The 18,861-nt window shown below is 32.4% G+C and overlaps 3 protein-coding genes across 3 annotated transcripts; 2 read left to right on the forward strand and 1 right to left on the reverse strand.

The window, feature by feature from the left end:
• Positions 1 to 137: 137 nt before the first annotated feature.
• On the forward strand, positions 138 to 3,415 carry LOC130636516 (uncharacterized). The gene is made up of 5 exons (XM_057446260.1): positions 138 to 1,126; positions 1,410 to 1,465; positions 1,690 to 1,767; positions 2,170 to 2,295; positions 2,373 to 3,415. Exons 1-5 carry the CDS (start codon positions 986 to 988, stop codon positions 2,479 to 2,481), a joined length of 510 nt encoding a protein of 169 aa, XP_057302243.1. The 5' UTR covers positions 138 to 985; the 3' UTR covers positions 2,482 to 3,415.
• Positions 3,416 to 3,615: 200 nt separating this feature from the next.
• On the forward strand, positions 3,616 to 18,834 carry LOC130637001 (uncharacterized). The gene is made up of 21 exons (XM_057446856.1): positions 3,616 to 3,763; positions 4,444 to 4,469; positions 4,763 to 4,819; positions 5,126 to 5,179; positions 5,252 to 5,278; positions 7,549 to 7,676; positions 7,801 to 7,857; positions 8,263 to 8,299; positions 8,396 to 8,441; positions 8,691 to 8,758; positions 9,330 to 9,386; positions 9,641 to 9,672; positions 12,612 to 12,685; positions 13,921 to 13,970; positions 14,490 to 14,561; positions 15,793 to 15,843; positions 16,074 to 16,144; positions 16,409 to 16,464; positions 18,004 to 18,081; positions 18,166 to 18,602; positions 18,802 to 18,834. The coding sequence occupies exons 1-19, from the start codon at positions 3,616 to 3,618 to the stop codon at positions 18,045 to 18,047; spliced, it is 1,155 nt and encodes a 384-aa protein (XP_057302839.1). The 3' UTR covers positions 18,048 to 18,081; positions 18,166 to 18,602; positions 18,802 to 18,834.
• Positions 10,575 to 11,526, reverse strand: LOC130636512 (epithelial membrane protein 2-like). Its single transcript, XM_057446255.1, has one exon. It carries the CDS (start codon positions 11,368 to 11,370, stop codon positions 10,786 to 10,788), a length of 585 nt encoding a protein of 194 aa, XP_057302238.1. The 5' UTR covers positions 11,371 to 11,526; the 3' UTR covers positions 10,575 to 10,785.
• Positions 18,835 to 18,861: the final 27 nt, after the last annotated feature.

The raw sequence follows: 18,861 nt of genomic DNA on the forward strand, positions 1-18,861 counted from the left end.
TATTTTTTTCAACGTTTATTTATAGTGACAGCTCTCTAATATTAATGTTGAATCACTGTACACTCGAAATTGTTTAGAGGGCAGGTACATAGTTGAAGATGTTCAAATGTTTCCATCTCACCAGAGTCTCTATTTATAAGAGGTGAAGTTTGTAACCGAAGCATCCTGTAATTTTTTGACAACGCTCTAACAAACAAATATAAAGGGGAAAAAACAGTACGTTTGTTACCTCAAGGGCATAATTTTTTTCCGATCAGAAAATATTGCAGAACAAATTTTTGCGATTGATGCCTCAAAAAAGTTGTAAATTGAAAATTTTTTATATCAATCAGTCTTCATAGGAGAAAATTGCGGAACTAATTTTTGCGATTTTAGTATTTTAAAGGGCCTGATACATTTGTACAATATCACTGAAATATAACTTATAATGTCAATATAATTTCTTAAACTATGTTTAAAATATGGTTATAATTTCTTTATAATTTCAACACCTGGCATGTGCGTCATAACCTCAATTTGCTGCATGGCTATAATATTTGAATAAAATCAAACGAGTTTGATTTTATTAATATTGTTAGTGATCTGGTTTCGAATGCCTTTTGTTTGTGTGACAATAGATCTATTATCTGCTAGCGTTGTTGTGGCAACGATGTTATGAAATTAAATGAAATTATAACAGTACTATAACAAATTATAAGTATATTGCAGAAAAAATGTAACTGTATTATAGAATATATTTCATGATATTATACAAGTGTATCTTGGCCTTAATACTTTTTTCTTTATATAAATGTTCCGAAAAAAAGGTTTACAGGTCATCATTAAAAATATCATAAGCTATCAAAAGATTTATGATGTCCTTGAGGTAGCTATTCCTGGTCTCAAAATCTAATTGATTGATCAACATCCTTATTTTACTTTTGCTTGGCTTATTAATTCTTGTTTGCATATTTGAAAAGTATTGATTATATTAGACAAAGCAGAGATGAATTTTCCATACACGGATATATCAACAGAGAAATTATTTCATTGCTACTGTTCAAAAGTTTGCTTACCAACACATCTTCATACAAAAGCATGGGAATTTTGGAAATCCGTCATGGTGAAGTGGCCTTGTCAGATTGAGGTAGTTTAATTAATTTCAAGGATGGAAACGTTAGAAGGGCGGTAATATACAGGCTCACAACTGTCTGCTCACTTTATTGTTTATTATGTGTAACTGATTCTGTTGTTATAAACATATGGAAGTTGATCTTAAGCAAGATTTAATTTGGAAGGTATTAGTTGAGCTATTAAGAGCATGGAGGAAGAAAGCTATAATTAATTTAGTGTGTAACATACAATTTAAAAATGTAATAAATTTCACAAAATTATCAACTTTAATTTAACTTTTAATATTGCATTGTCAGGGAAATCTTTTGTCCTGGTTTTGTTGTGTTGGCTACGTCTTCATTGCTGGAAAACAGTAAGGCTTACGCTATATATTTTAACTTTTTTAATTTATGTTTTTTTATTTCAGTTTACGAACAAGCAGTAAGCTAGATCTTGAGTTATTTCTCTATCTAGCGTTTTGCAAAAGAAACAGTAATTTAGGTGCCGCAACTGTTTTTATGTGTACCATAGTACACAAATACAACAATAAAGTGAACCCTTTTTTGATAAATTAGTCGTAATTTTTGTGTTTACTAGGTTACTTCATGATCGAGATAATTTTCAAGTAGATAAAGACCTCAGCATTTATAAATTGTGTCAGCAGGCTAGTACAAGGTATGTGTGAATGGCTGTTTTGTTGAAGAGCCAAAGAGGAAAGCATCATTTTAAGGAAAGTTGTCGTTTGTCAGGTAAATAAGTACAGAAGGTCTTATATTCTTGTTTTTTGACATTAGTATGTAGAATTTTAATAGCCAATATATTGCAGTAAAATAGTGGCAAATTATAGATCATTGTAAATGCAAGAATGAAAGACTGTATATAGTGTAGTAGAGCTAATCTAAGTATTTTCAGGTGAAATGAGGTCCATTCATTCATTTATCGTCTTTCAACATTATTAAATATATATTCTGTTTAGTTAAAAGAACATTTAGAAATATAAGACAGTTAGAAATAATAAACATTTTGTTTAGGTAAACCAAACTAATTTGTAACATGTATAATTTTCTTCAATTTCAGTTTTTCCAGTTTTCTGATCAAATTAGCAGAGTATGAAATGGTGCTGCTAAACAAACGAAGTCCATGCAGTTTGGTGCTAACTAAGAAGTATTTGACTGCTTTGTTAGTATCTGAACACCATAACCAGTACGTTGTTGTTGTTTTTGTTTGTTGTTGGAAAAATACAACAATTACTTAAGCAAGTCGTCTATGTTTTTTTTCAGGTTATGTAAGATGTTACTTGTGGAAAGCCATCCAAACTTTTTAGAGAACAAGCAGTTTATTTGGCTATTATTTCTTGTTGCAAAATGTAAGATTTATATTTCCCTATGATTTTTTTGTGCTCTTAACAGTAAACATTGGTTATTTCTTTGACTTCATCAAACAAGAATGCAATCTAAGGCTTGTTTTGCGTTTTAAATTAGTAATTAACAGTGGTTGTTCACAATTTACTTCTGCTAAGTTATCATATTTTATTTACTTTGTGTGTTTGTAAATCTCTCATAAGGGATGTTGTTAAAGTAAGAGCATAACTATGGGTATTAATTAAAAAATGCCAAGAAAAACTATTGTTTCTCCCATATATTACTGGCTTTGTGTCAGGTTAATGCATATGTTACCTCTTGTGGCGTATGGAAGTGATAATGGTCTTTAACTTCAAATTAAAAATTGTGTTAAAAATTATTATGTTTTTTTCATGAAGTTTTGTATTTTTATCATTAAATTAAGGGACAAGTAAAGTTTATCTTCTTCTTTTAATAGAATTGAAATTAAGTTTCAAGGTGGTGAATGACAATGTCCAACGAAAAATTATTGTGTGTGCACAAAAAATGATAATAAACTGTTATAAATTTGCCTAAAATTTATGGGATGGCAACTTAATTACGTTAAACTGACGTGTATGGGCCTTAGAAGACCACTTACAAACTTTGTTCTTACATTACATTGCATCAAAAAAGTAATACGTATAGTAATATATATAATAATTATTTTCCTTTACAGGAATGAAAATTGTTGTAGTTTTTGTTAAATCAATTGTGCATACCAATTTAATACAATACAATGTACCCAAAAATATTTTGATACTAACAACTTCTTTGAAGTTTATCCTGAAAACACTATCTTTTTTCAATTTGCAACATTGATGGCTGATTCATGTCCTAAAACATCAATTACTTGTTTATGCATCAAAATATTTTCTGAAATGACGCAAACGTACAGTAAACACTTCCTTTGGATGGAAATTTGACAAATTTATCATATTCCTTTTTTTGTTTTTTCAGCCTTGAACCTTGGCAATGCTCAAGGTTTTTTACAACATTATAGTATATACATCTGCTGTTTGTCGTATGGTATCTCATTGATGGATTTAGATGCTCTGATAGAACCTGTTGGTATGTCTTATTGAGTTTAAAAATCATGTCCATAAGTTTTTGAAAAATAACAGTTTTTCAGCCATTTTTCGAAATGGCTAACCAACATTCGCTAATGAATGCTCCACAGTGCTGCAAAACTTCTAGGGTGGGTGAGGAACGTTTCTGCAATTTTGCATTAAAAGTAACGCTGTGTCAAGTCAAGGTCCAGGAAATCAAGAAAATAGGCCAAGCTGACATCAGTAACCAATTATCAGTGTTTAAGGTTTTTGGATCTGACCAAATAACCTAAGAGCCTAAGCCACGTTGTAAACATTGAAAAGTTCAAAGCGTTTGGGTCTATTATGAAAAGCCATAAATTATTGCCTGTGGGTAAGATCCTTAAAATTAGGCATATATTCTAAAAAGTTTTGAATAAGATTGTATATATCGATGTGTTTCATTGTTGGGTCAACAAGCTTGGCAGGGATAAGGTTATTTGTTAATGCAAAGCTTTAGTTTCAAGCATTGCATGTTTTTGAGTGTTATGCAATTTCAGTCGTTTCAATTTGCACCAACCTTCGACTATATGTCCAGGGTGTCAAAAAAGTTGGTCTTTTTTTTAAGATGTGTGGAATATAGGTCTATAGAAATATAAAACTTTCCATTATGTTTTTATCTTCAACTTGGATTTCTTTCGTCAATTGTTTCTTATTTTTTTCATGTATGTTGCATTTTTTCTTCTTCCTTAACAGTCAGCTAATTCATCAGTCATGACTATAAGAAAAAGTTTTGTCAGAAGTTTTAACTAAAAAATATCAGAATAATGTGAGGATTGTCAGGAAGATCGAGGTCAACTTTTGAGTGGACACCCTATATATAATGTACGTATATGTATTTAGAATATGTTTAGTTTTTTAGTTACAATTCTTATTTTTTTTAGTTACGATATGCAGTGTTGCAACAGATGTAAGTGCTTTTTGAAGTTTAGTTCTAGATAGAAAATATTAGATTGCATTTGTTGTCATGCATGACTGACATAAAAAAGCTTGATTGGTAGGATAACACAATAGGCGAACAGATTAGAAGTTATAATAAAAGGTGGCATAGTTTTTTATGATGATTGGAATTCTGTTTCAGATGAGACTTATCATTAATCTACTAGTAAAGACATCGTCGAAGTCTAGATGTTAGATTATAATACATCTTAGTTGTTGTAGTTGTACAATATATTTCATATGTTTATTTCTCATGTTTGTTAGGTAAATGCTGCTGTTTTTGAGTTTTTGTGCATCGCATTGAAGCTACCATTATGCAGAGTATGTAGCATTTATTAATACTAGTCGGTAGTTTTAGATAATCCTTAACGTAATATAGATAGACTAGTCAGTGACCCGTGGAAAAATCTACAGGTTCGCCCGTTTTTTTTGTACCACATTGCGTGCTACTTGCGGTACCATTTTGCGTAACGGACAGACTGACGTATATGGGTATTATAATGTAGATTTCTCTTTGATTCTGTAATTCGTCTATTTTTCTTACAATCCTTTCTTGTCAATGATTCATCTATTAGCTGCCAAATTTAAATTTGAATGGGTGTCAAACTTTCATTATTTTGTTTCTAGTTCACAGGTGTTTACAATGATGCATGGATACCCTTTAGAACGTTGCTCCAGCAGGTATAGAATCTTAACAGTAGACTTTAACACCATGTATGAAAAGACCTTAGGTGTTTATTGTTAATTTTTTAGATTTGTCACTATTCAAAAGCTGATCTTGTAAGTACAAAAACTCAGTATATTATAGTGTAATGAATCATAATTTCCCTTACGCCGGATGTGTGCGTATCTTAATATACGTTAAATTGGGAAAAGAACGAAGACTGCGTTACAAATTTGATCACAAATATTGTTATAGACTGTTATTTTAATATTACTTGATAAGCTATGCTAGATCTCCTTCAAATTTCCGTTTCCAGTTATGTTTTCAATGAGGAGAACTTTGTTCAACTAAACTGAACTGTAGGGGTTAAGGTATGAATCGTTCCTTTCGAGGGACCGAGTTGAACGACGTCATATTGATTATACTTCAGCTTGTTCACCAAGCTGCGAATCAAATTTTTTGAAGCAAAGAGAAATATTGGGTTGGTTAGTATAACTATTTAACTGTCTGAATTTCAGTTCTATCAATGTTTAAGATATTCTCTTCATTGTGTCTATGTTTTCACATATCAAGATGAAAATATCATCACGTTTTCTAGCCATGTGTAAATCTGCAACAAACCAATTTCAAGATTTTAGCTACAAACGCAGATTGAAGCCAGCCACCTGTATCTAGCCTTATTTTTTTATGTCAGGGTTGTGGCTCTCTAGCTAGCTCTGTCTTATTGTGGAGATGGTGTAGTGATAGCGCATTCGACTTGTAATCATAAGATTTCAGGTTCAAGTCCCCACTCCGGTGCACTATAAATGCAGGGTTGTCAGCCCATGTAATGCCATCTACTGACTGCTAACTGGCTTGTGTGGCAGGCAAGCAAGTTAGAGCAATGCTATGGGTATCTCTGGCGGTAATGTAACATAGTTACAGTGGGAGGGGAGGAAGAGCCAACTGTTAGGAAGGAATCCCCAAGGATGTTGAAACTTCCCGTTACTTACTTACTTTACTGTAGCTACCTCTAGCTGAAGAGTTGTAGCTGTTGTAGCTAGCCAAATGCAGTTTGGCTAGCTACATCAGAGGTCATAATTAAAGATAAGATCATTCTTAAACTACAAAACTTTACACATGCCAAGATATCATCAAGAGCATCAGTCCACACTCTTCAAAAGTTTTGGTATTGTGCAAGTTATCAAGATATTTCGAAGTATTAATTTATGCTTACTATCTTATTACATTATCATTGATGATGTATTAAGGTCAGCTGAAAATCTTTTAAGGTTAATATGGTGAAAACGAAAAAATATTTTTAAAAAATTCAAAAAACTTGATAAACAACCTTTTATCATCTATTACATACAAAAATATCATTTTCAATGCAGGAATCCCTTTAATAAGAAGTTAAATTTCTGCCTAGTTACCTTCAGTCAGGCACCTAGAGTCACATGACTATTTGAAGTTTATGTAGCCATTTTTGCACAGGTTGGCAAATCATTACCAATTCCAAAGTTTCCCCTAGCTACAAGTTCTACAACCCAGTACTTGCTAACCAACCAACTCAATAAGATACACATAACTGAATCGCTTAAATTTCAAGTAAACAGCAGCCTAAATAACATGATTGTATATTTATACATTTAAATAACACTCAGGGGCAATATGCAAACAGTTGGTCTGCTGCGTATGGAGAGGAATGAAAATAAACTAGCCGCACATCTGTGATGTAAAACGCTGAGCTTGCTTAGCTCTGCAAGGTTATATATAAAACTTTGGTTCATTGAGACAAATCTCAATAAATATTACGCACAGAAAAACTGTGCATTGGAGGGTCACGTGACGAGGCCTCCTCCATGGCCATGTTCGTCTCGCCGTCCTGAGATAAAAAGGAGACAACAGGCGCTGGGAGCGAGGTTGATAAAAACACTATAAATGTTTTAAAGATAAAAACATAAAAAAACAGGTTAAAATAAATCAAAAATTAAAACCTCAAAAAATTTGTTTGCTCGGCGTGTGGTAAACGAATAGGATTGGATTCTACTCTTGCGCCTGGTCGCTGCGACCAGACGAAATGTTTTTAAGAGCATCTGATCAGCTTGCATTTTTTTACAGCTTTGAGCTACTTAAACTTATGACCCTTGTTTTGCCCACTAACAGTAACGCATTGTTTTGTTCTAGCCTGTATCTCAGGTATTACATGAAACATTTTGCAAGTTTAAGATAAAACCATGGGGTAATACCTATTTATTTTAAATGACGGAACAACAATATAGGAATTCTGTACAAAACGGGCTACTTGCGATCATGAAACAATATTACACACCAACTAGAATCCGAAATCTTTTAGCCTGCAAGGGCTTTTCATTAATTTGTTTATTTCTCCTGTTAATTTCTTCAGATTCAATATTTATTTGGTAAATATGACGCTTTCTTTGTCAATGAGAATGACTTTCACGAAGTTTTATTTTTGGAAAATGACGCAATTCTGTGCCAATCAGAAAACCAACAAAGGAGCAACACATACAAGTAAGTTGACCATTAAAGACGTTTAAGTTAAATTTATAAATAAATAAATGATATTATTTGTTTGTTTGTTTTGTTTTGTTTGATTGTTTGTTTTTGTTGTTGTTTTGTTTAAACTTGCATTTAGAGTTGTTATGGAATATGAAATGTCGACGATAGATAAAATCTCACGAAACACGAAAAGGTAAAAGAAATACTGATGATGATTTGTTTAATTCATTTCGGATAGCGTAGAGAGGGTAGTACTCAACCCTTTTTTATATGACTCGCCCCCTCCCACCCTAAATATTTCTATATCATTTTTTTATCTGCTACTTCATTAAGCTGATAATCGTAGCAAAATTATGAAGAAAGTAGCAGTACTTTGAATGTTTTTAAGTATCTACTAATACTCTTTTTTTTCAACAAGAAATTGCACGCTAATTCATGTGCACATAATGGTGATATCTAGCACTGTTGTTGCACCATGTTATGTCAGAAATTCAAAATTCGTTATTTCAGAATTCTTGCCAAAAATAATCTTTTGTTCAGAAGACGATTCTTAGTAGGTGTTACCATGCATGTTTATTTTTTGTTTAATTTATTTTAGTTGCAATTTAAACAAAGAAATGAAATCATACCTAACTGTAAGTTATTAACATCATACATGACTATCAACAACTTTTTTATGACCATCTGTGGTATAATGTTTAGTCTATGTTTATACCTTTTTTTCTGTTTAGGCGTGTTCAAAGTATTCTGAGAAAAAATTTATTACGAAATTGTCAGGTATACTAATTTGGTTTTGCTTTCACGATAGAATTAACCTTCCTTCCCCATATCTGCTACCATAAAATTTAGAGTAAAAATATGGATTGGTTTATTGATTTTCTTCGTCACTTTTGTGTAATACAATTTAAGGAATCAGGTGTATATTACACCAGTTAAACCACAATAAGGAAGGAAAGTCCTAGGATTTTAAATTAAAATACCAAATGTCGATTTTACAGTCTTTGACAGCGCGTTATGTTTTTTTAGCGTTCCAGTCATGGTTTTTGGAGAGTGTTCGAGAGAATATTTGTTGTAATGTTAATGAATTGCGACAGGTGTGTCCAATAAGTTAGAATTTATTTAATATGTTACGTGTAAAAGTTGTGATTGGTCTAAATAATGAGGGAGGGGGGGGTGGATTGCATCATATCTTTCCTTAAGAAAGTTAATTGTCACGAAAACTAATTTTTTGCCACGTAAGCATGTTTAAAAAGTGGCAAATGAGAAAAAAAATAGAAAGTGGCAAATGAAAAAAAAAATAGTGTGAATCGTTTTTTAAAAAACAGAAAAAAAAACCAACGAAAGTTAGTAGCCTAAGATATATTTTTCATTTTTTTCCTAATACTTTTGTGTTCAAAAATTGCTGACATTTTCGCTTTTTCGTACAGATTATACTGAAAAAAGCGCACATTCTCGTTGCAGATGTAACTAAATGTTGAACACCGATTGTGTTTTGTTAAATTATTTTTTTTTTCCATTTTTAATTTGTAACTCAGGTAATTCAGTTTTTCTCCAATACAAGATTTTTGATGATGTAAGATTTCAAAACTGCTGACGTGAATTTAAAAAAGTAGTTATGCTGTTCATTAATTTATATAGCTGAATTATTTATTTATTTATTTTTAGCTTTGCAGTATCAGCACAAAACTTTACTTGATGAAGTTGCAAAATATTTTAAAAAATGTAAGTTAAATTAGTTTCATAAATATTTGCTAGCCTGGACCAAAGAGATCTTTTTTAGCCTCCTTTCCTGAACACTTGTTTTGCATAATTAATTCTAATTAATAAATTCAAACTGATGAATAAGCAATGTGTTTTTTTCTTAATGTTTTTTACATATATGAAGATAATCGCTAATGCAATAAACGAATTTTTATTGAGTTTGATTTTTTTTTGTCAGTTACAAAGAAAGATAAAAGAGTTTTTTTCATGTTTAGGAAGAATTAAGAATACAACAGAAAGATTTCAGGTAGCTAGTTTTTTTGTAGAAGAATAAAAATTGTTTTATAAGGTAGATCGATTCACCCAGAACATCCCTATAGTTTTAACACCTCTATCGTAATATATACCTCAATTACAAAGAGGAATGTTTAAATTTTCTTTATTGTCTTAACTTACATTAATAACAAGATTTTTAGACCCAGATATTTGAAAAAATATATATTTTCAGTCAAAAAAATCCAGACATTTTTTACCCTATTTTAGAAATCTCTCTATAATAATAGCCGTCGTCTGTCTGTCTCTGCGCGGACCCCCGCTGAATTAAAAAATGATGTTACGGAAAAACGAATATCAAATGCGATATATTTTTATCCACTTTGTTGCGAAGGGTAAATATAAAGGACGGGCGAACCCGTGGATTTTTCCACGGGCAACGACTAGTTTTACTCATAATTTCGACGAGATTAATGACAAGGTTTAAGACGTTCGCTCGATCGTTTGGTTGTTTGTGTAGAAAAAGACATTGGTCTAAAAAACATAAAATCACTATATTGCCACTAAGGCTTTAAATATGTCCTCTGGTGAAACAGAAATCTTCGAACTTCCAGATCTTTGCAAATTAAAAAGCTTTGCTAAAAATTTCAAAGCCCACCCAATGTAGGAAACATTAATTTTTTTCTTGTCTACCAACCATAAAAAGGTAATTGCATGCGAAAGATATTCAGAAGTCAAAATTTTAGAACGAGCGTTTTATTCGTAATAAAATTTATGCGAAAATTTTAGTAATTAATGTGTCACATTATACGTATATAGTATCTTTTGATGCTAGTAACATTACCTAATATTTCTGAAGAAACCAATGTTAGCAACGTGTCATACAACGAACATGAGGTACAAAAAGGGTTGTTTAAGTGTTCCTAGATACTGACAGAAAAATATGAATTTGTATTAGTTCATTAAACAGTGAGCAAAATTCTATTTTTCTAAAATGTTAATCCCTAAATATCCGTATACAGTTTGGATTCGTACTGATTTGTTTAAAACATATAAAAATAAAATTGTTATTATTAACATATATTATAGAATAAGATGACGTGTTGGTGTGTGTCTGTATGTATTGTGTTGTTAGCCATATTTTATTTCAAGCAAACGAAACTCTGTATTTTTCTTTTCTATCAACGTTACCACACACTGTGACTAAAGCCAGTGCGCTTGCTACGAGGGTTAACAAACAGGTGAACCAAGCAACTATGAAAGTCCAACCCCATACTCTTCTTAAAACCTGTTTCGTATCATTTGTATCTTCCTTGTCTGCAAAAATAGAGGAAGCTATAGTGATGCATATGCAGGCTATAAACATATCTATTGTCATCATTACTCCTAAGATGGTCGGATCCCAAAGTCGGATCAACGAAGCGATAAAACCTATTGTTCCAAATACTGTTGCCATGACACCACAAATCTGTGCAGCTTGAAACCAAATTTGATTTTCTTCGAAATGGAAATGTGCTGATTGATTGCAATTACTTGTGTGGCAATACACCCACAATCCATGATGCGCATGCTCTTCACCATTTAAAGTGACAATTTGCCCAGTGTCAAGCACGTGAGAGCCATCTTGGTCCTGTATTTTCACCCATGTTTCACCAATAACTGAGACATACAAAAGAACAGTTGATATTCCGTATAATATAGCAGTCGATATGTTCAACACTTTTTCTTTCATTTTTTTTATCTATTTAATTTCTTCTTTTACTTAATGTTGTTTTAAAATTTCTCTTTCTTGACTTCTCCCCTTCTGGCTGTCAGTATCTGCGATAACTTCAGTACTCAGACAGTTCTGTTTGCATTTAAAAAGAAAAACACGCTAGGTTTATATCACTCACACTTATGGTATAGAAAATGTTTTAACCAGAAGTATCTTTGCTATTGATTGCTAGATTATTCATGAATATTAATTCAGTATTGAGTGTTCACATATGAGTTTAACGAGTTAAATGGAAGGCGGTGATAATATCAAATTAAATGTTTCTAGGATCATCAGTACTGCTGGGGTTGGTTAAGAATGGTTGTAGTCACAATAGCAACTGAGTTGGTCGTTAGCAACTGTTGTTATCGAAAAGAAATATACTTAAATTTTTTTATAAATAGAACATGATTCATATGTCTTTTTCGGAAATCGTTTGAAATTTTAGATCCGTACTTATTCTAAACAACCTTCAGATTAAATGTATTTTTGGCCATGCTTTTAAGAAGCTTGGAAAATAAAAATCGTGTCCTTTTTTTAATTAAAGAGCAACGATACTTCTAAAATTGTCAGGAAAAATCTATTATTTGGGTAAAAAAGTTTTTATTAAAAGTTTTGTACAAAATTAGGAATTTTTTATTAAAAGTCCTGTACTACGTTTTGAAACATTGGTGCTAAAATTACTACGAACCCGCCTTCCTTAATAGTATATTTTGTTTACCCTTCTAATAATAGATACATACAATTGATGTTATTTTAACTTGTCTGTCTGCCGCAGACGTCAATTCGCGTCAAACTGTAGAGAAGGAAATAAAAAATCGTTGATTCATTTTAGTTTTTTTTTCTGGTTAGTCTTTTGCATGAGTCAGGATGTGCAAGGCGAACAACTTTGTGAACTACACGGGTTCTTTTGCATGATTTTTTTTGTTCTTCACTTCGTTTCATTTTGTATACAATAGAAACAACATGTGATTCTAGAATAGTAATGAAAAATGCTCACTTCAACATACGCTTAGCAAGTTTGGATTCGATAGAAACTTCCCGCAGCGTAATGCGGCAAACCGAAAGTCAGTATACGTCGTTTAGCAGCTACTATATATGGTGAAAACGCGCCGCGACGCATAATATTTTTTCAGTGTAAATTTAGCATAAGTTAATGTTTGATTGTTCTCAACTGTTAATGCTACCAGCGGCTCTAATTCACGCTTTTCTTTTTATAGTTTGCTGTTTTTAAATCAAAGTTTTCACAGATCATTGTTTTTGATTTGTGTGGCAGTTACCGTAAATGACAAAGGTAAAATTCTCCTTGATCAAATATTCTCTTTAATGTCGATTTGGCACCTCTTATGGTGTGAGATTAAGACAGTACTTGTCCGTCATGGTTGAACAATTATTTCATGTCAAAGCGGCTACCGGTTATATTTTGTTGATGAATAATTAAAGTAAATATTGTTGAATACAAAAATGGCGGCTTGTAGAAACTTCTTTAAAATCATATTATCTAGAAACCTTATAAAATTTTAATTTTTGTCACATGATAAAAATGTGTAGCCGATTTTTTTCCGTAGCATTTAAATAGTTAAATAATATCGTTTTATCGTAGCTGGGTGAAAAATAATTAGAATTATAAACAAATTTTAGGATTATAAACATATTTTAGGATTATAAACATATTTTAAAGAAAATTAAGTAAATATAAATTAAAATAATAATAAAAAATTCTCGGGGGGGGGGGGGGACTGGGAGAGGGAGACTGGGAGTTGCCACACCCACCCACTTACACTAGGGTAAGTCACCTGCAACATACAAAATATTGGGCCTTCGTCGTCATTTTTACTAATATTCTTTATGGACTCATGAATTTAAAAGTCTTGTTTAGGAATATTAAAGTTTAAATTTCGATACTTTAACAATACTGTGATTTGTTACTAGCTTCAGATGGAGATTTTATTGATAGAAGCGAGAACTAGATAGAGGAACTAAAAAAATAATAGAATTTTAAACAAAATATCTGTTTTTGTTTCTCGTCTTCTTTTGTTTCATTATCATCATCCAAAATTAGACGTTTTCCTTGATTGATACACCTTCTGTTACGTCAAGCGGATACACGCTGTCATGCTGTCATCTACATTTACATCACTTTTTATTCCAAAAAAGTAACTGGACAAATGCATAATTTTTTGCAGAGAGAGGGGGTATCTTTTGAGTCTCTGAAGGCGACTTTTCGGGGGTGGGTGGCTAATTTAGGTGCCTAAAAAGAGCATTTGTTACAACTCCATCCTGATCAATCCAGAAACGAACCAGTTTTTAGAGATTTTATTTAGTATCTGAATAAAAAAAAGAAAAATCTTACATACCTTAAGAATATTCTAGGCTTATTTTATTTTAAAAGATAACTGTGATATATCACTATACATGTAACTCCTCTCTAAGTTTTCTCGCCACTCGTAATTTCTAGAATGTTATTCCAGTATGGTGTGTGAAAACTGCTACAGATTTGGGATAACTTCTTACTTCCATTTTGTTTAGCTGATCAAAATTTTAGTTTATCTTGGCTTGCTAGCTCTTTAGATGTAAAAGTAAGTGAGCTATTTTTTTTATTATTTTCGTCTTGATTTATTTCACAAATTGAAAAAGATAAGACATGGTGATACAGAGTGTCTATCAGGCATCACCCTTGGCGTTATCACTCTTGATGTTATTAACCTTGGTGTTATCACCATTATATATTACTAAATCTGCCATTCATGAAAAAATAAAGTAAAAAAAAGGTAAAAGCATATTTTTCAAGCTAAAAAAGTAATTTAATATTCCATTCGTTGTCTAATTTACATTTGTAGCGCGTGGCCTAGCGGCTATGGAGTTTGCTTCGTAATCACAAGGGCCGTAGTTCGGTCCACAGCGCGGACATGCTTGAAAGTGTCTTTACCGCAGCAACGGATGTCGTGGGAGGGAAAATGGATAAGCAATGCCTGCGTGCAGCTGATGTATACAATCATAACATTGAACCCACATGGATAAAAGTTTCGGACACTGAAGTGGCCATCTTGTATAAATATTCGGAATAATAATAATTACATAATGCCGTTATAATTTAGTTTGTCGATGTACATGCGATTCTTGAAACGTTCATACTTCACCAGCCATACCTACCCAAGCAAGTTACAAAGGTGAATATATTGCTTCAAGTGCATTCGTCATGTACCTAGAAACCGTTTTCAGTTGGTTATTGTCACTAAATTTAATATGGAAGAAAGTTTCTTTAGTTGACGCCTTACACTTAAATTGATATGATTTTTTCAGAAGGGGCGTATGCGTGGGCGTCGTGGGTGGAGGCGTCTTAAAAGGGAAGAAGGGGAAGGGAGTTAAAACTGGTAAATAAGAAATCTCAATTTTAGCTTTACAACATGTAGCTAGTATGTTTTATTTTCAAATACTGTGATGCTACATGGGTACTACAATATTTGACATTACCTTTAAAATCTGCTCAAATATTTTTAAATCTTATAACTCATATTTCTTTGGATAAATATGAAAATGTTGTTCACACAATCTCCTTTATCTGTAATTTTTTTATGAAAAATACCGCCATCTTCTGAAAGAACTTTAAAAATTTTTTTTGAAACATCTTGAAATCTTAACTTTATAAAATAAGCGGCAATTGTGGTAGGTAATAAGCACATTGCTCAGCCTTCATAAACCCTTCTAATGTATTTTTTTCTTGTCTTATTGGTATTTTAATTAACTTTTCCCTTCCACACAATACAACTATTACTTTTTGACACTACTATACTTTCTACTGTTATATTATTTTATTACCCGGGTAAAAGGGCGGCATCAATATTTCTGAATATTGCACAATGTGATTGGTTAGAACTTACGTCATAGCGGGTTTAAATATGGTGGCATTAAATGAATAAAAGTAAACAAAACGCAAAAATTAAGTAAAATTACTTTTTTGTTTTCAAGAATTCTATGTTGCAGCTACAATAAAATCTTGTGATGTTTACACGATATTCGATTTTAAAAAACATATTAGTTAGTTCGAATGTACGTTCTATAAAGACATTGTTTCTACGTCCTGCTTATATTGTTATATTTTTGGTCGTAAAATGCACTACCCGGATAATAATCCATATAATAACTGTTTATTTTGGGAAATACCTTCTAATATTGATCTCTGTCACGTATTCCCTCACAAGCTCGGGCAATACTTTGACGTCGGTCAATATTTTCCGGTATTGCCCTCATAAACAGTTATTATAGGGTTATTAATTTGCGTTTTTCAGTAAGCATAACACAAGCATACTCTTAGCCTGATTGTTGTTTTTCGCACACCATGTAGTAGTTACATGCCAGTTACATGTGCCAACATTGTTTATGATTGTTTTGTTCAAATAGTTCCTGATGGGATATGAATTACAGCTCCTAACAGAATATATATGGAACGAGGTAAACTATCTGGGTTTTCTTTTTTGTTTTGTTTTTTATTAGCTCAAAATGATTTCTCTATTCCCCATCGGTACTTCCACCAACATGGATCCTGAGGAGGGTTCCGCCAACCTCATCCAGACGCCCCAGCTTCTGTCCTATTGATGTGGTGGTTACTAAACGGATGATTCTTCCGCCTTGTTAAGTCAGTTCAAGTACTATAAATCGTGTTTGTTATTGTGTATTTTCAGGATGATGTGTATGAATATTTTAAGTTCAACAAAGTTCAAAATAATTTCCATCGGAACGTAGATTTTCTATCGTATGTGTTTATTATCTACCCACAATTTTTTTTCACAATCTGAGATACATACGGTGTCTTATTTCTCCTGCAAGTTATGGAGACCGCTCTGTTGAAGCGTCTGGCTAAATCTGTTTATCTGTTCGTGCATTAGCTACATCAGAATTTTGCTTCAAAAAGTTCTAACCTGTTTATATTAGAAATACTAACTATAAACTAAAATTTTAATCAGTGGATTCATTGTTTTGTTTTATAAATCAGTTTGTTTTGTTTCTTTGGTTTTAGACATTCGTTTAATGAGAACACATATAGCGTTCGAGCAAAATATTTCGTTTTGAGACGTATGTATATTTGTTTTCGATTTGTTCGATTTAAACATTTTAAGCCATCAGCTGAAATTTTAAACAGGTATTTAAGGGAAAAAATATCGTGAAGATACATTTTCGCGATTTGTAGGTCCAAATTTGCGGGAAAATGTTTCTTAATTGGCAAATTTATAGATTTCATTAGGAGAAAAGAAATTAAATTGCGACTTGAAATTCAAATAGTAATAAATTCTAAAAAAAAGGGTGTTCAGATCTCCCCTTGGAAAGAAACCTAATATTTTTTCCATTTTTCGTAAATGCAGTTTTCGAACCTTCTTTTTTACGTTTAGCATAGATCTTAGGGGCTGTTCATTGGAGGCGAGGTGGCCCGGTTAACCGGGCTGCAACACTTGGGCGAGATCTCGAAATGCGAGCCAGCTCGCCTTGCTGAGATCTCCGTTGTTTCTACCGGCGGGATGGATTTTTTCCATATGAACACACCAGTCCCCCGGGCTAACTTACTTTGTTTTTGAGCATGATCAAAATTATTTGTTGAAAGCATTTTTTTTCTTGAAGGTTACCTTTTTTGTCAACTATTGGTGAAAATTATATTTATATTATATGCATGGGAACAATAAATATAAAAACCCTTCAGAAAAATAACATAACAAATTTTATCGTGCATCTATCGTTGTTTTGGCGAATGAAGCATTATTTGTAGCTTAGATTTCATTTTTTGAAGAATCCCTGTAATTTAAATCTCCTTTAGAACGCGATTTAAAATATATGAAGAAACTTTCGTGACTATTTTCAGCCCGCCTAATCGGACCAGCTCGCCTCATAGGAACGTAACAAAATATCAGTCCGCCCAACCAGGCCAGCTTGCATCATATGAAGAGCCCCTTAGTGAATGTTTTTTTACGTATTATTTGGAATATCTGATTAAAGAAGCACTGTGATCTCAATTAGTCATGTTTTTATTGTTGATCTTTTTGACGTTTTCATGTAGTTAAAAGAGTTATGCAGAGTAGATTGCTTTTGTTGTGTGATAGACTTGGTTTAGACGAAAGTCAGGTAATCTGTTACTACTTCAGAAAGTCGAAGTTTTTTAAAAGTTTTTTTGTAAGTTTTATATTAAAATCAGTTCCGTTGGTACAAGATTAATAGCCAAACGTGTAATCAGTTATGTCAATATTATAATCTTCTCTGTCTGTCGAGCCAAAGATAGTAGCTGCCAGTAGCGGTGGGTGAATTCCCTGGGCCACTTTTATTTAAATAGGGATTTGCCAGCGCTTATTTTTACTGACTTTTATACAGACGCCAATTATAATGGCATATTGCTTTGTTGCGGCCAGAAACCATCTTTGTGTGTCAGTAAAATTTATCAACTTTTTAAGAAACACGCCACACCTCGAAACTCCTTATTGCTCCCCAAATTCGAGTCTATAAAAAAGAGTAGCAACTCTTCAAAATGCTATAGGTCTATCGGTTAGCACAGAAATTCAAAACTGAACCAACTTTTTATAATGATGGGTTATAACCGAATATAAACTGACTTTATTTTTACACATTTAGTTCCTGTACACATGGCCATGTTTGGAACATGCTATATTTTATAAAAACAAATTCACTAAAGGAAGAAACCTTGACCAGGTATCATTCAGTCATTTATTTTTGTTGTACTTTATGCCTCTTGCTACTGATAAAAGATTGAAATATGAATTTTTTCTTTCGTAGCTAATGCTGTGCGCTGTCTATGCTATTGCGAAAGTTATCGATAAAGAGGTCCAATTTCGACATCTGATTGAGTGTTATAAAAGCTTAAAGCTCGGACCAGATATGGTTAGTGAAATAATGATAAATACAATATTTAGGACGAGGAGTGGTAGTAAAAGCAGCCGACGCGAACAGCGATGCTAGAAAATTTGTAAATCTGAACAGGAAAGATAAACAACAATTTTTTTGATCAATAAATGGCATTGAAGGGATTCCATATATATGATTATTTTTATAAGCATTAATATAAAGGTTAAACTCCCTTTTACAATCTTTTTTAGATTTTCAAACGTGTTTTTATCAGCGGCCGACATTATGATACAATCATCACTTTCTACAACGCGCTTTTTATGCCGATGTTGAAAGAATTTGTATTACAGTTTGGTTTGTACTTAAAGGTATCTCAAAAAGAAGTTCTTCTACGGAGTTATAATCTTGAATACAATGCGTTGAGAAAACCTCCTCGCTAAAACCTTGATGTTCTAACCATTTACTGTACACCAAACTTAAATTAAGCTTATGACTTTTGTCTGATGCTCTGCTGGTGTTAGTACACGGGTCATTGCGAAATAACTGTTGTAGTTTATTTTTGTCTAGGATGAGTGTGCTGTTAATAGCTCGGCTGCCATCTTGAGTCCGTCTTTACAAAAGTTGAGG

This window comes from Hydractinia symbiolongicarpus, chromosome 3 (assembly GCF_029227915.1).
Source record: "Hydractinia symbiolongicarpus strain clone_291-10 chromosome 3, HSymV2.1, whole genome shotgun sequence".
Lineage (NCBI taxonomy): Eukaryota > Metazoa > Cnidaria > Hydrozoa > Anthoathecata > Hydractiniidae > Hydractinia > Hydractinia symbiolongicarpus.